At 38.2% G+C, this 17,911-nt stretch overlaps 1 protein-coding gene across 1 annotated transcript; it reads left to right on the top strand.

Moving 5' to 3' along the window:
• The first annotated feature begins 1,319 nt into the window (after positions 1–1,319).
• Positions 1,320–14,969, top strand: LOC124152603. The gene is made up of 4 exons (XM_046525584.2): positions 1,320–1,397; positions 7,547–7,669; positions 8,387–8,464; positions 14,446–14,969. Exons 1-4 carry the CDS (start codon positions 1,337–1,339, stop codon positions 14,916–14,918), a joined length of 735 nt encoding a protein of 244 aa, XP_046381540.2. The 5' UTR covers positions 1,320–1,336; the 3' UTR covers positions 14,919–14,969.
• The last annotated feature ends 2,942 nt before the right edge of the window (positions 14,970–17,911 follow it).

Raw genomic sequence — 17,911 nt, 5'->3', positions numbered from 1 at the left:
TTCGGAATTATCCTGTATCTTCAACACATGGGGAATGGATTTCGCTACTTTGACTGTATGAACGTTTTGCATAATACTAAACTTAACTAGGCATTGAAGTTATGATGACTATTGTTATAATGCTACATACTATGTGACCCGTGAAGATCCGGGGTAGAACGTGTCTTCAGCAACCCATGCTTGCCATAAAAGGTGACTATGGTTGTCGTAAGAGGCGACTAACAGGATCGGATGGTCAGGCTCGCTGACATCGATCCCAATTGCATGGATCGAAGCTCATGAAGTCAATAAATGGATCTTCTGGTTCAGACTCGATTATTTACAGACCTCCATCATGTAGCCGGAATATTGAAGAGTGCGGCGTTAAACAACAATCAAACAAACATTCTTTGTAATTATAATGAAAACATCATGAACATTACGTTTTCCTTTCTTTACTAACATGCAATGTGTGATTCATGTTGATGGATTCTGTCACAATCCGCTGACAATGTTCTTAATGTGCACATTCATGTGGTTATTTATAACACTTTCAACGTGTGTGTACAAAGAATATTTACACTGTTGATTTAAAATACCACTGCCATAATGGTAATCATTCCTTATCGCTGCTACACGAAATGGAACAAAGTCAAATCAAATGGACAAAGTGAAGGTAATACAGGTACAGTTTACTCAGTATAAACAATGCTGAACTCCTCTCTGTGATACGTGTATATCATTCAGCTGTAACGTTACCACCCTACAACGAAGTACCAGGTGACACACAACTCCTATAATAGTCCCCGTGATCCGTTTCAGCAGATATCACACGTGCAGCAAAATCACTTACTTATCAGTTTGAATCATAAACATGGAGTGTGATACGTAGATATGGTATGGCGATAGTCAACATCTGCATCACGAACCAGAGAAATCAGGAAGTCATGTGTAAAATGAAACGAGGATGACTGTATCATATCTACCTAAACATCTTATATCTACAACAGGCGGCATTGATCGATGAAACACGACACAGATTACCACGACGCCACACGAGAGCACGGTTGGGATACTTCACATCAACTTGTATGCCAGATAGCCAGACGTGTAAAGTCGTATGTGTCAACTGCTGTTGCATGTATGTTGAAGGATATGATTACAACTGATGATTTTGTGTGTGTGTGAAACAATCATGATGGCAGCACCATGATTGGTTGGTAGGTTTGTTGTTTGACGCCGCATTCAGCAATATTCCAGCTCTATGGCGGCGGTTAGCACCAAGACGAAAGTGTTAGATCCTGGAGGAAAACAAATAAATATGACATGAGACGTAGTTGAGTTGTCATTACCAACAATGGTGGGGATAGGAATATCAACGTTGGCAGCCGCCATCCTGCTTGCTTCTCAGTCTTCAGGTAAGTTGAAATTGTTTGGAAATCATTTATATATTTATATACACTGTCATTACTACGTGCATATGCTTTGTTTTCCTCAAATGTATGTAGCAGTACTTTAACCAATCAACAACATGTTCGTCTACGCCATCTAAGGCTCTGTCCAAAGGTGAGTTCCTTCACACTGATCTGTCATACGTTAGTTCCTATTGTTTGTCTTGCTTAGCAACATAGAGGGTATATGTATGGTCGAGTGACCCCTTGGCCGTTCATGGATCGAGTGCCAGATGTGTCCTCCATCACTCAGGGCACCCCTCATATACATTGTACAGCTGGCACGGCACAATATCACTGAAATACTGTGTGGGAACCCTTGACGCAATTCACACAATATGTCATGTGTAACACAATATCAACGTTGACAGCCGCTATCCTGCTTGCTTCTCAGTCTTCAGGTAAGTTGAAATTGTTTGGAAATTATTTATATATTTATATATACTGGCATTACTACGTGCATATGCTTTGTATTCCTCAAATGTGTGTAGCAATACTTTAACCCATCAACAACATGTTCATCCATGCCATCTAAGGCTCTGTCCAAAGGTGAGTTCTTTGACACTGATCTGTCATTCGTTAGTTCCTACTTTTGGTCATGCTTAGCAACATAGAGGGTATATGTATGGTCGAGTGAACCCTTAGCCGTTCATGGATCGAGTGCCAGATGTGTCCTCCATCACTCAGGGCACCCCTCATATACATTGTACAGCTGGCACGGCACAAAATCACTGAAATACTGTGTGAGAACCCCAGACGCAATTCACACAATATGTCATGTGTAACACAATTCCAACAGGGTCCCCTGATGGATGCTGTGTGGCCCGTGTGTGCATTCGAGATCGTAAATATATCAATATATGCCGAAGATATCTATTGCCACGTATCAGTCATCAGCGATAGGCCTTAACCACGTGTCTTAATGAGGGCACCCTACCATCTGATCATTTCAAATGTTAGACTAATAGGCCGTGGGTGGGCTAGGTATGGCCCACGAGCACACCCTCCATTATATTATCAGAGTAGGATACCTAATATTGCATTCTCGGCTTAGCTACATCGGAACAACGCTTGGATGTATGCTCAGGATTTGGCTTGTCATCTTGTGTGTTATTCACCGACCTTGATGTGTTATATGCCATAGGAAACCATATATAAACACCATAATTTGATGTAGGCTGATTATTGATCTACTTTTGGACGATCATATAGAATACTTCTTGACAACTCTGATATCACTCACTTTTGTATGCAAATAAGAGGTTCACAGCATAATGCTCGAGTCGATTTCAGAACTTTGAATGAAATGGACCTATGCCATCTTGAATAAAACAAACCAGATCAAAATTAAAACAAATGTATTTTCAATAGATTAGTTAATTAAAATTAAAACGAGCAACTGAAGCTAGACCACGTTACTGGGAATCATGCAGACTTTCAGTGCTTTTGGTTCCTGCATGATTCTCCAGTGGTTATATGGACTGCTAACCAATATTAAAAACAAACAAACTATAATCAAGGAAAGATAAGTCAGTTATTTAGATTGTCTTATTTACTAAAACTGACAGTTCACATAAAACACGATTGTTTTCTAAATGTTATTTTGAAGAACTAAGTCAATTGAAGCCATTGTATAAAATATTTCAGAAAACATGTAAAACATACATAACCCTGACACGTGTGACGTCATTAATATTGGAAAGCATCTAAACATCGTCAAGAATGTTGCCTTCAGTACGTCAACAATGGCCGTTGCATTAGATCGACTTATCTGTATGGGACTAGGAATCAGTTGGGTTACACGGGTGTCTTTGTTGAATTGTTAACTTGAACGTTAGAAATAACTGAGACCATGCAAACGAGATATCTTCAGCAGCCCTCGAAGAGATAAAAATGCATGTCTACCAACAAATGATAACAAATCATTATCACAGATTTAACCAATGAATTTTATAATGTGGATCACACTGCGTATCTTTGGCTTATGTAGCCATAAAACCGTTGCCAAATAATTGGGGCATACCAGAAACATTACACTGTACGTGATACATCATTTAGGGGTATCTGACAACACCTGACCTGGCTGCTGCAGAGCGAGAAACTACGCTAGAACTATGTGGCTGGTCTCGAAAGGATAGCCGATTTCAATATTGTAATTTAAAACCTTCCTTCTCTTTAATATCTGTTTAGATCCGCATCTGTACACGTGTCCATGCTGCCAGTTTATGTGCAGGTCATAGAACATTGATACAAGTAATGTATACAATAGATATATAGTATGTTGCGGTGTAAACGTATACTTGCTTCTTGTGCCACTGGCTGCGCTTGTTTAGAAGAGAGATTTGACAGTAACTACTGCCTCAAAAGAGAGATCGTATTGTAATTCTATTATGTTTGTGCAACTCTATTGTCTGTCACAGGAGAAGTCGTAGTGCTGCACGTAACTCATATATGTGCAACTATAAATAGGGCTCCGGTCCTGTCTTACACTTAAAAACAGATAACACGTGGTGTCGTCTAAGGCAAGCGACCTTGTCTCCGAAATATACCCTTGTTCACCAAACAGGGAATGGGTACTCTGTTGGATGAGAGGGTAATGTGATGGTACACCTTCTCGCTGCTGATCATGCGACAGCCTGGTCTGTGTACTCCCCATGGGGCTTAGAGGTAAACATGAGTACACACTGACGCAAAGACCTTGGTAATATAGTGAGTATTAATTTGTTGAGGTGCGATGGGTAGCCTAGTGGTTAAAGCTATAGAAATATTTAAATTCAAAATGAACAACAGAATCAGGCGTTTTTCTGATTTCCAAACAGAATGTTAACATGTCCCATTTTCATTATGGGAACGATCCGTAGGGGTAGCCTTATGGTTAAAGTATTCTCATCGATTCTCCACATGGTTACAATGTGTGAAACCCATTTCCTGTGTCCCCATGTCGTGTTATTGCTGGAATATTGCTAAAATCGGCGTAAAACCATACCCACTCACTCATTTATTTGGTTAATAGGACCTGGCACATTGAATTTGTGTCATGTGTAATCTTTATCACAACAGGAATGTGTTGACACTTTCGTCACTTACCATACCTATTTCTTTGCGTGCAGTCCCACCTTTAATCTTTCTGCAAAATGTATCAACGGATACATTATAATTATATTGTCTTGTCTGATAGGCATTTCTTAGAAGACACGTGTATTGTTGTTCATACAACAGACATAGATATCTCTTTCTGCTGATAAAAAATTATAGTCACTGTAGTTCCCAGTAAGTTAGCAAAGTCAGTGGAAATAACATTGATATCAAATTGTCATTCAATAAACAAGCTCAGATCAAGCCAAAACTTCTTCACGTGCTGACGGGAAACAAATAATTTATATCCATTTTCTCTTAGAACTTAGTTTATGTATTGTTCAGATATAGCATCGGAAGCTTTCTCAGAATCAATCAACATTAACAACCCTTTCGTATATTGTGTCTTATTTTCGAACAAGAGCTTCATGTTTATACAAATAAATCTAAATGGAATGAATCCAGTTTGGTTCTCATGAATAACTGCATCCAGAGCATATGCTTATTGATATACATGGTTAGTTTCTATTTCCTAACGTGATGGGGCGCCAGTGTTTTTGTAGTCTTGTGTCTTTTCCCGATGTAGGTATACAGGTAATAATACCCATTTTCATAGTCAGGGTCAGTTGATTGTTGTTAAATGATTGTTTAATATATAAAAAAATCCAATTACCTTACAAACGCCACAAGGAACTCTATTGAAAATCCGCCTAACCCCAGAGTTTAATTATGTTTCACTGACCTTATGGCTCTGGATATTTATTCCATTTCAACTGCATTTTTCCCGAATTTTACTCGACATAAATTGTCAGTGTTGGCGTTTCCATTTCTTTATATATATCTAGAGTTTCTTCATCAGTTTCACTTTTACAGGTTTCATAGAATTTGACTAATCTAGATCAGTTTTCAATTTGTGACAATTTCTCTGTTATCTGAAACTTGATTATGAATAGATTTGCTGGTGTAGATTTGCATGTTTCCAGAAATAGAAATTCGTTAATATTAAACTTCAGAATCAGATGGTCAGAACCCAATATATATAACTTGTGTGTTTAATCTATGATAAAAGGGAAAAAATATCGCCAATCCAGAATGAGCCAAACCAGATTTAGTTTCAACTGACCAGAACGAGTTTCACTGAGCAAGGAAAACGACGTTAGAAGATGGTACTTGGTGTTACCCTGCCTGACGCTCGGCAATGAAGGGCTAAAACAAGGGCTGGTCGGCTCGAAGACAATAAACTGTTTCTGAGAGGGGTATTCTGTTAAACTGCGGCATGGCATCTCAGTGGGTTAACATTATAAAATAGGCATCAATCCGGACAAGTACAAGCACAAGCACAAGCACAAGCACACACACAAGCACACACACAAGCACAAGCACACACACACAAGCACACACGCACGCACACACACACACACACACACACACACACACACACACACACACACACACACACACACACACACACACACACACACACACACACACACACACATACACACACACACTTCATTTAGGGGGCACGGGTGGCCAAGTCGTCTGAGGCGCCGCGATTCGATGTGCAGAGTTGCATCCCTTGGGAAGGCCAGAAACCTATGATTGTGGGTGGGAATCCCGGTTCGCCCCGATTATAATTTAATGTTTGTCAGCACCATACCCGTGCTCGTGGGTTTCACCGAAGTGGTAAACGTTTGAGACCTGCATCACTTCGGGCTTTCCTCCCACATAAAGTTGACACGCCGTGATATGACTGGAATACTGTTAAAAGTGGCGTTAAACCCAACTTACTCACTCACTTCATTGGCATGCAGGGCCGTTAGAAAGAAACACAACCTGCTGAAAAACATTGGATATGACACATCCTAGAGGTGTAAACTACTTCAACACTCCGGACACAGCCGGAAACATTACAACTTGTCAGTTAATAACCATACATGCATGTAGAGGCACAGACTTTAGTTTCTCACCACCTGTATGTACACTGCGGGTGTAATAACAGACCTTATTACCTGCCCGTGAAGAGATCACCCGTTTAATAAACATGCAGCTGTATTACGCATTGTGTAATTCCAAAACGCGTGCTTATGTACTCTCGGAACAAGTTTCACGAACAAATATTGAAAGCTCTCAACAACCGTTTGCTTATTCAACGACATTGCGTGTGATGATAGATCACTGAGAGGAGCTTATGCACACTCGATGACCCAAACAACCTTGTTGCTAGGCTGACGTCACATGGCATTGTTTCGTCGATGGAACTTGCAACAAAATTCCACAAATTACGTCATCGGGTAGTGTGACGTAATTGTAAACTTTGAGGTGCAAGGCGCCGTTCCACAAGGCGATCGTACTGTAGCGACAGTCGTTAATCTATTTCAAAGTATGTGAGTTCCGATAACCTTAGCGCTACGATAATTTTGTGGAACGGAGGCCTGAATTCCAAAGGTGGACCGTTGCATGGTATTAAATTCATACGTTTCAACTTTTGACGTGTTTGAAGTATTATTTAGTCAAACTCAATTAGATTATGCCATGGATCGTCAGGGTGTCAGCCTATTCACACTCAACAGTATAATTCTGAAAATGATATGAATGGCAAGTAATAAATAAAATATTTAACTCGCTCCCGTGTAAAACTAATTTTATGAAACTCGTGAATAGTTGTGGTATCTCACTCGTTTCATAACATGTACGTGTATTACATGGGAGCTCGTTTAGAATTCTATATATGTTGCATCTCATTCGGAATCCAACATCTGCTGCTGATGTTTAGTGCTAGACACACACTGGCAACAACTGTGCAGCTGGAAATTAAAGTTATCATTATTTGTATTTGTACTGATCTCTGAAACTCCGGACTAGGTGTCCGTATCAATTAAGCTGTATTTACCTTATTGCAGGTGACACTGTTTATTCCTACGAGCTAGCGTGAACTGGACATATTTATATACATACAAATACTGACTTATCATGACGCTATAGATTGACTACAGTCAAGATGATGGTGAAAGAATTGATGATCACATTGCTCTTTGTAGGCGTGACAATTCGCAAGACCACTTCGCGGGTTCTGCCAACCTCAACACCATGCATTGCCACTCAGACGTTTCTCGATGAATTGCGGCAGATGCTTAAGACGGAACAGGATACGTCGAATTCTGGTAAGACAGACTGTTTCCTCCGTTGACCTCCTTGTTTCTATATCTTTGGATTAAACTAAATTCTATTTGCTGATGAATGTCCATTGTTTTATAAACTTAAAAAGCTGAGGCTGCACATAAAGGGATGATGACTGCCAAATGACGGAAACGTGTAAGTTGAACACATTCAAGCTGAGGACACACTCTTGTACAGCCTACCGGGCAGGTGACGCCCTCAGCCAGACTTTTACCATGAGTTTGTTCACCTAGTTATTCTGTCATAGGCAAAGGGGTTCATTACTTTATCACGGAAACCAGGGGAAAGGCTAATGTTTTATCTCTCTGTTGTGCTTGCAAGTGCTAACAATGAAAGAGGAATTGTGAAAGTGCATCAGTGTTTATGAAAATAATGTTCTTTGTACAAGTAATCATGTCATCTAATCCACGAAATATTCATGTATTTCATATCAATATCCGTTAAAACATTACACATGAAATAGGGTATATCACAGAATATGAGTGTCTCTTTAGTATTAGTTTTATAAATATATTATTGAAATTGTTTCCCAAGGCACATGTAGCAGGGTCTGCCCACGTGGAGTGAATCAAGGTTTGTCAGTACATTTGTAGATTTTTCCAAAACCAAGTAAATGTCCACAACAATTATCCACATTTCACACAACAATTATACAGACATGTATGCATATATATTGAAATACCAATATTTTTGTGTTACAGGTAAGGGTACTGGTGGTGCTATCTACACGCGATGGGGAAAAACAGAATGTCCGTCTAAAACGGAACTTGTTTATAAAGGTGAGATAAACCTGATATCATCTATTGTAAACCTATAGAAAGAGTGTTCTGTGTTGTGATTGGCTAATTTGGGTCACATGACAAAATGTTAAAGGGTGAAAATATGATTTGCATTCCCTGAAGCAAGCGACCGAATCACTCTGTAGGAATACATAATAACTCAGCGTTTTTTGCATACTAATTATAACAATGGACGCAAATTGAAATACAATATTAACATTCATAACGAATATTTTGATTTTCTCTATTCATGGGAATTATTGGGATTTTAATTTTTTAATTAAAAAAAATTATAATGAAAAAACTACCAAAATCACAATCACCATATGTAGCGACTAACGCGCACCTGGCGAATCCTCAGATATCACTGTTCTGTATATCAAACGGCATAAAATTTCCAAGACCAAGCCAATTCTTCAAAAAATGTGTGCATATAATTAAACGAAAAATAATATCCATTTTGGTTAAGTTATATCGTCAGTTTTAGTTATAAAATAAAATAAAACGGCTATTCATGGACACTATTTATATGAACGTATTTATATTGACGATTACACTCCTTAGAAATACATACATGTGACAGGTACATTTACATTTCATCTTGTAACACTTGTTCAAATTAAAGAAATATTGTATACGACACTTTAAACTTATCAACTTCATATGTGAACATTGTTTAAACAAACAGGAGATTATCAAACGTTCAATATGTTGTGGCATATATCTACGTATGATATCATATTGAACATTGATTAATATCCAAAGTGAAATTAATTGTGTGAAAAAATGTACAAAGATATGCAAGATCTACATCATGAAACAGTAAAAAGCAGTAAACAATGATCGTATGTACTTTCATTCAAGGGCCTTCACCTCAGAGAAATTACCAAATATGTACAACAAATATGTTGAAGTTTGACATCACTACCGGTGACCGAATTTTACAAAATGGCGTGTTGACTGTCAACAGTGCGCGGGATTTTACGAGGGGACTTTCGTTGATTCAGGGTTCGTATAAACATAAATGTGACATGTAAGTAATCATGATCAGAAACATTCTGACAATCTGTACTGTTTTTTGTTGTATTTTTCATTGAAACTAACGAAAATAGTCAGAAATTCTGATAAATACCGTTGTCGTTGTGCGTGATTTTGCGTCAGCCATGGCGTCACACAGGACGGGAACTTCGACAAGTTCTGTTGAAAATATCAAATCATTGCAATGTATATATGTTTAATTCCCTAATTCTTCCTAAGATTCTCTTCCCGTGTATATTCTGAAAATGCAGAGCCAATGTACTCAACGAATAGACGAATAGCTTTGTTTACATTTCCAAGAAGTGCAGTTTTTCAGCGTTCGCTTTCACACCTCATTTATTTTGCTTCATTACATCTAGACAATTTGTATTGGTGACAAAGACCATTTGGCATTTGATTCTAAAATGTATGAGGAATTCAAGGATGTAGGTATCGCAGCTGAAATATACGTGATGGTATTTGCGTCTCATTACCGGTGTACGTTAATTACCAAAATCACAATCACCATAGCAGCAACAGAACGTTCGATGTTGACGCCTCACAACCGAGAAAGTACGAGGTGTTAAAGAGTGCGCATGTTTTTTTTCTAAATAAAACAATAGGTTTACAATATCGATAATTTCTATGTGTGTGTCTATTTCCGGGATTTTATCCAGTATTTGCATCTTGGAAATTTTCATTCGAGCCCCTCAAGCTAACGCTTTCGGGTCTCAAGATGAATTTCCAAGATGCAAATACTCGATAAAATCCCGGAAATAGACACACACATAGTGTTTATCTTCTTATTCAAACCATTTCTTTCTTAATTTAGTCAAATTGTGAACGGAGCTAGATTTTTAGTTGTATCTAATCAATATATATAGTGCCTAGTGAAATTACGGAGTGAGCTATGCATGCAGATATTATCTAGTCACATTGTGAAGTGAGCTATGCATGCAGATATCATCTAGTCACATTGTGAAGTGAGCTATGCATGCAGATATTATCTAGTCACATTGTGAATTGAGCTATGCATGCAGATATTATCTAGTCACATTGTGAAGTGAGCTATTCATGCAGATATTATCTAATCCCGTTGCGAAGTGAGCTATGCATGCAGATATTGTCTAGTCACATTGTGAAGTGAGCTATGCATGCAGATATTGTCTAGTCACATTGTGAAGTGAGCTATGCATGCATATATTATCTAGTCACATTGTGAAGTGAGCTGTGCATGCAGATATTATCTAATCACATTGTGAAGTAAGCTATGCATGCACATATTATCTAGTCACATTGTGAAGTGAGCTGTGCATGCAGATATTATCTAATCCCATTGTGAAGTGAGCTTTGCATGCAGATATTATCTAGTCACATTGTGAAGTGAGCTGTGCATGCAGATATTATCTAATCACATTGTGAAGTGAGATTTGCATGCGCAGATTGTCTTGCTACATTTTTCGGTGATTAATGCACTCATGTGTTATGCATACATATATTACTTTGTCCCATTGTGTAGTAAGCTACGCACAGGCATTTATGATCTTGTCAAATTGTGTAGTGTACCACGCATTATGTCACCCTTCAGATTCAGCAGAAAGTATTACCAATCCAAATTATGTCAGTGTAATGTTTACCTCCACTTTCTGACTGGTTGATCATACAACCATGTTGCCACAATGCACAACCTGTTGTAAGAAGTCATTGCAGTTCGTACTTGCTTATCAAAACTTATTGTTTTCATTTGATTTTGCCTTTGCCATTGACATATATTAACATCTTGTATTTTGTGCTAAAACACCATTACCATAAATAAGCAGGACAAGTAAACTTTATCTCCGGACAAGTGTTTCTTACTGTCTAGTTGTCCAGGACAAGTTCACAAATTTGATATTTCCTCACTCTTGCTATGCATACACATATAATACACATGCTACTTGTCTAGTCATGATATATGCATATGCATATACACATTTTCTCATCACATTGTGTAGTAACCAGTGAACGTGCGTACATAGATTGCATAATCACACTCTATATTGAGCTATGCATACATAGTTTGTATAATGTATGGATCGATAGATGGATGTACGAACGAACGACAGAAACGAACGAACGAACGGATGGACAGATGGATGGATATTTGCAAAAAGTTTATGATAACGGTGCGTTATTAAGTGTAAGGGATATATACCTTAAGAAGATTAAGATTATGATATTCATTGTATCTGCCTAACCACAAGTGCCTAACCATAATTAACCGTGTTTGTAATGTACAATGTGCATGTATTTACATTGATAATCTTTTGACAAGGTCCTTGTTATATAAGATATATATCTACTATGTACCCAAAACTACTCTACAAGCGATGCGGTACTTTGTCAACATAAAGGTACGTCCTGACTTGATTGTATAAACATATAGAAACCACATACGTCAAAACTACACCATTGGAAATCTTGGACTCGGGCTCATTCATCTGCATGGGTAATGCTTGTTTAGAACGAGTTCCACATGTACACAAAGTTCCAGTGATGGGTAATGTATTAACATAAAGAATGAACAGACTCCATCGTCTTGACCACGTCATTCTTAGTAATAATTAATTATGTTTCCCAACAATACAGAATCATAAGAACTATATTTTGCTACAATCGAAGCAATACAGATCAGTACTATGTATGCAACGAAGCTTTACGGGTTATTGTCCAATCGTTGCAATTACTTATATAAAAGAACGCATATGTGCGGACCCACATTCTAAAAAACAATAACAAAGATTGGGTACATGTATCACACAAAACAAACTACAACTGTACATGGGCAAACGAAAATATCGTCATGCACTTCAGATTTTCCAATGCAATCTTGGATCATTTTCCTATTCTAAGACTAAAACAAAAGCGTCAAGATACAGAAAAAACATTATCAGAGCGAACCGTTATTCGAATCGTTATTCGCACCAGAGGTGTATACCAGGCGTACGGGACGCAGCTCTGAATTCCGGATTTTTTGTGAAGGCTTAAAGAAAAATAATGAGGCGGGAATCATCATCTCAACGTTCAGGTTATGCACACATACAAGATTTACAAGCACTCATCAATATTTCGAAAAACTAAGATATATCTAGTTATCATATATTTATTCTCTCAGGTAAATGCATAGAGGACTTTTAATGCTGTCAAAGGTCTGTCTATATCGTCGAGAGTCGTTGTTGGAATGGATAATTTTATAATGGTTAAAATAACAATTATCACCACGTCCCGAGATGAGATAAACATTGTATTTGATAAAATAAAATAAAACTGTATTGTGCGGCTTTACTTCTAAAACTAACTACAATTCCATGGTGTGGTACACGAAACAAGCGCAGAGGAGCATGTTATTGAATCGTCAACTTTTAATATAGGTTTATATCACGAAATTGGTAAAGTGGTGTTTGTTTCAATTTGGTCAGTTTGTCATTGATATATAATCATAATACATTAATATCATGCATTACCACTGGTCGCCGTTGACCCCGTGTACAAGAAATAATAATTATATGCTCGCATTGTTTTTATCCGCCACCGTCCAGATAGCTGGGCGATAACTAGTTCTATGTTCTATTAAACACCTAACAACAACTTTGATGCCAGTTCAGACGAATTACATTTATTTGGCATTTCATCGGTACGATTGTGCAACAAACGCACTATAGACAAGCTTGTACATACATACGTTTTTTAGATATGAAAACGTTAGCAAAATCACTGCCTCCGGCGTATACATATTTATGTGACTGATGAATGTCGCGTAAATTTGTTGTAACTATACACGAATGTGTGCAACGACTTTCCTGTGTCTCTTTTTCCGATACAAGCCTTTGCTTGGCAAAGCCTCGCACGTATGCTTGTATGGAACATTGGGGGACACCTTTTTACTTTTTCGTATTATGAAACTTTGTGTGTACTTCCGCAATCTTAAAAATATTTTATAATCCAAGAACCAGTCCATTTTTACATATACAATGTAGATGTATTATGTATTGCTAATAATAATAAATCTCGTTGGTAGCGTTATAATTTCTTCGTTACGCCAACATGTATGCATAATTCAGGAACGTTTGTGTCGGAAATATATGTGATGTAATAGGCGTCTCATAACCACGAGAAACGTGATTTTGGAAGCAATATCAAATATTGTGTAAAATTCACTATAGGGTCGGTGTTTACTGCACGTATTTTCTGAAATATGCTTAACTGGTTTAGGGTAATTAACGACATTTCAGTGAGTGAGTTGGGTTTAACGCCACCTTTTTACAGTATTCCAGTTATATCGCGGCGTGTCAGCGCAATGTGGGTGGAAAGCCCGAAATGATGCAGGTCTCAGACGTTTACCACTTCGGTGAAACCTACGAGTTTGTACTGAAAAACCTAGAAATATAATCGGTGTGAACCGGGATTCGAACCCACAATCATAGGCTTCTGGTGTGCCCAAGGGACGCAACTCTGCACAGCGAATCGCGGCGCCTTAGACAACTCGGCCACATCTGCTCCCGTCGACATTTCAGAATGCTTCACTGGTGATCGATAAATGACAGATACCCATGATCACGAATGTGTATTTTTTAAATTATTTTCTCAGTAAATTCCGGTATTTAGTCTTAAAAAACACACACGAAATAATCCCGCGAATGGTGATTAAGTAAAAGGTCAATAATATCGATATTTTCATTTTTGGTAATTTCGTAATAATGACAGCGGATCAAAACAACAGAGAATGTTCCTCAAACTTCAAATTTGTGAACTGTATGTGTGTGTGTGGGATGGGTTTGATTCAGCTTCAAAATAAGGATTCAAGAGGAGTGAGTTATGTCCTTCTGGCACCAATGGGTTTAAGCCATATCCTATATCTACATGTAAGTTACTAGAACATGTAAGTGATGCTTGTTTTGACTAAGCTAACTGTATCATTATCACAGGAATAGCTGGAGGAAATGATTACAATACAAAGGCTGGCCCTGCTAATATCCTGTGTCTGCCTGAGAACCCAGAATATGGAAACTACACCCCTGGATTTCAGGCTGATGCCATCATCTATGGTACCGAATACGAAACCAGTGATCATTCCTTCAGTTTCAAAAAGCTCCATGACCATGACGTCCCCTGTGCCGTGTGTAGAAGTAGAAGCAAGACAAGCGTTATCATGGTGCCTGCCAAGATGTCCTGTTTCCCTGGATGGCGTGTCGAGTACACGGGGTACCTGATGGGTGGCCATTACAATTATGCTGCTAGTGAGTATCTATGTGTTGATGGAGATGCAGAGAAGGATCGCAGTGGCCATGAAAACAAGAACGGGCAACTCTTGTATCTTGTTGAAGGCAGGTGTGGTTCCCTGCCTTGTCCACCGTACAAGAATCACTGGGAGTTAACATGCGCTGTTTGCTCTAAGTAGGCCACAGATTTGATCCTTCACTGACATATGTGAATAAAGCATATTTACATACATCTGTGATTTTTTGTGAGCAACAAAACAATTATTGACTGCTTATGCGTTTATTTAAATAATTGTTAGGTTGCACACAGGTTTTCGATATTATGGGGAATGCGGGCTGAATGATGAGGGCAAATAGTTTAATTGAAGTTGGAAGCATAAAGGAGTTGCAGCTATAGAATAACTACTTGGATGTTCATCCAGTTGAGTGATTCAGCTGATCTCCTGGTCAGCAGAAACAGTATCAGTGCAATAGGCAGGCTTAACGTATTTACAGTTTTTTTTAATTTTGCTTTAAAGCAACAATTACAAACAACAATTACTATGGTACTATAATTCACATTTACAAACTTTCTGAATTCCCAAGTTTCTATTACGATCACGATTACCAAATGACAAGAGTGTCGCACGATGTTATGATGATATGTTTATAGCCTATAAGTAGGTCACATCCCACGCACACACGCCGGTAGCCTTCTGCATCTGTTGTATCATGAACTATAAAGCGTGGTATGACGGATGTAGTTTTAACACTTGCAAGACAAATCTTACCTGTTCTTATGTCACTTTAGTTTGTTGATATTTGCTTCGTTTCACTACATATACTCAACACCAAAAGTTCCTGTGACACCAATATTTTAGTATATTTTTCAAACAAGTAAAGTTTAGTTTTCAATATTGTAGTACATTTATGGAATCAAGTCACAAAAACGCAACTGCTACAGAAAAGCATGCATTCCTTGCAAAAGTTGACTTTGATGCAAGACCCATGCATTTCACTACCCAAGAATGGGTATAAAAACATGTGCGTTAACTGGATTCCATATGCTGTTGTTCAGTATATATTCCAAGGACAAGATACGTTCTTTCGACACTTTTTCTGCTTATCCCTGAGTGAATGATGCGAACAAACACTTCCCTTTAATGACACTGATCGCAAATATTTTGCAGCCTCAAGAACATTTATGTTGCGTGAGTGAGTTTGGTTTAACAATTTGATTATTTGTTTGTTGCTCAAAACAGCACACAGCAATATTCAGGCTATATGACGGCGGTCTGTAAATAATCGAGTCTGGAACAGAACTTCCAGTGATTGATATCATGAACATCGATCTACGCAATTATAATACGATGACGTGCATCAACTAATTCAGCCTGACCACCCGATCCCGTTTACCGCCTCTTACGACAAACATAGTCGCCTTTTACGGCAAACAAATGATTGCTGAAGATCTATTCTAATCTGAATCTTCACGGGTCGGTTTAACAGTACTTCAGTGATATCACGGCGTGTAAGATTGATTTTAGAGAAAATCTTGAAATGTCACAGTTCCTAGACGTTTACCCATGAACACAAGCAAAGATATCGTGCCATTAAACATGTGAACACATTTAGGACGAATCTACGATCACAGGTCACATGTGGCAAGACCGAGGGGCTGACTTTAAAACATTTGACGAGTGGACCATTTTTGTCTCGAAGAACAGTTATAAAATAAATGTCTCGAAAACACAAAAAGGGGTTATTAACTTTTTTCAAATAGCATGTGCATTAAATCGTGTAAAGCTCACAATGTTGATTTGTTTATGAGTCACGCAGAAAGAAAAGAAATGCAAGCTCAAAGCTAAATGCAAGAGTCTATTGTGCACATTAATATCGTCAGGACATGTATGAAAATTGCGGAACGAAGTCAAAATTACACCTAACAGCAAAACACTGCTTTTCCAAAACAATAGACTCATCAATTTGGGAAATGCGAAATACACCGTATTCTGTCTTCAGTTCAAATATCAAGTATTTGCATAGAAATGAAACTCCGAAATATAGGCGAAATAATGTAAATAAGACATACCCTATTATTTGATAAATTACACATTTCATAAAACATTCTATCAGAGGCACTTGAAGAATTCCCACCATGTGGCTTATCGTGACATCATGGTAAATCTGCATCAGTTGAGTTACACATATTTCGAATGCTTCTCGTAAGAGGCGACTAACGGGCCGGGAACAGGTGGTCAAGCTCGCTGACTTGGTCGATGTATGTCATCGTATACCAATTGCGTGGATCGATGCTTATGATATCAATCAATGGAATGTCTGGTCCTGATCAGAGTATTTCCCGACCGCCGTCATATAGCTGGAATATTGCTGAGAGCAGCGATAAACATCAAACAAACAAACAAACAGAAACAGGACATTATCATATACTTAATCAATATGTCAGTGAACTATACAGTGGAAGAGGAGATATACATCATACTGTCAAACATATGTGAAACGAAAAAAGCATTTCAATCACTAAAATCGATTTTCAACGTTAACATTGCCAAGTTTTAAACTGTTTCACCAATGACCCCTACTGGATTGGAAACATAAGCTTGTTTGCAAGACGGCAAATATACACAATCTTTTATTTCCTTGACAAATTTTTATTGTTTGCATAGCAAAGGCCGAACATTTGCAGAATACCACAAAAGGCGGACTCATACGGGCCGACACGTGTAAGTCGCACTTTAAGGTACAACCAACGTGACATTTGCCCTGTATTTGCGCATATGGTACAACACACGAGACAGCGGATACATTGGTGGTACTAACCAGTTCACCTCACTATTTCAATCTGATGTTAAAGTATCTGCATTCTCAGAATTTGGGTTCCAGTGCCTAGAATGGAAACGATTGATCTCATTATAGTAAGAAGCAAAACGATATATTGAATGTGGTCCCCATTTGACATTGGGTAAACATTATCAGCAACCGCCCATCCATAACTGTCAGCAAGCTTGCTCCGAAAATCTGCTTGATCATTTAGATCTCAGGGAATCCAGTCTACTTCCAAACGTATACAACATCTCAAACACAACTGCCGGATATTTAATGCTAGACGTTGTTACTGTTGCTTCATAGTACCCTTTTCAATCATACAACATACATTAGTATCATTTGTAAA

Source organism: Haliotis rufescens, unplaced genomic scaffold, assembly GCF_023055435.1.
Source record: "Haliotis rufescens isolate VD_foot unplaced genomic scaffold, xgHalRufe1.0.p SCAF_14, whole genome shotgun sequence".
NCBI lineage: Eukaryota > Metazoa > Mollusca > Gastropoda > Lepetellida > Haliotidae > Haliotis > Haliotis rufescens.
Note: the sequence above shows the minus strand (reverse complement) of the source record. Positions and strands in the feature narration are given on the sequence as shown.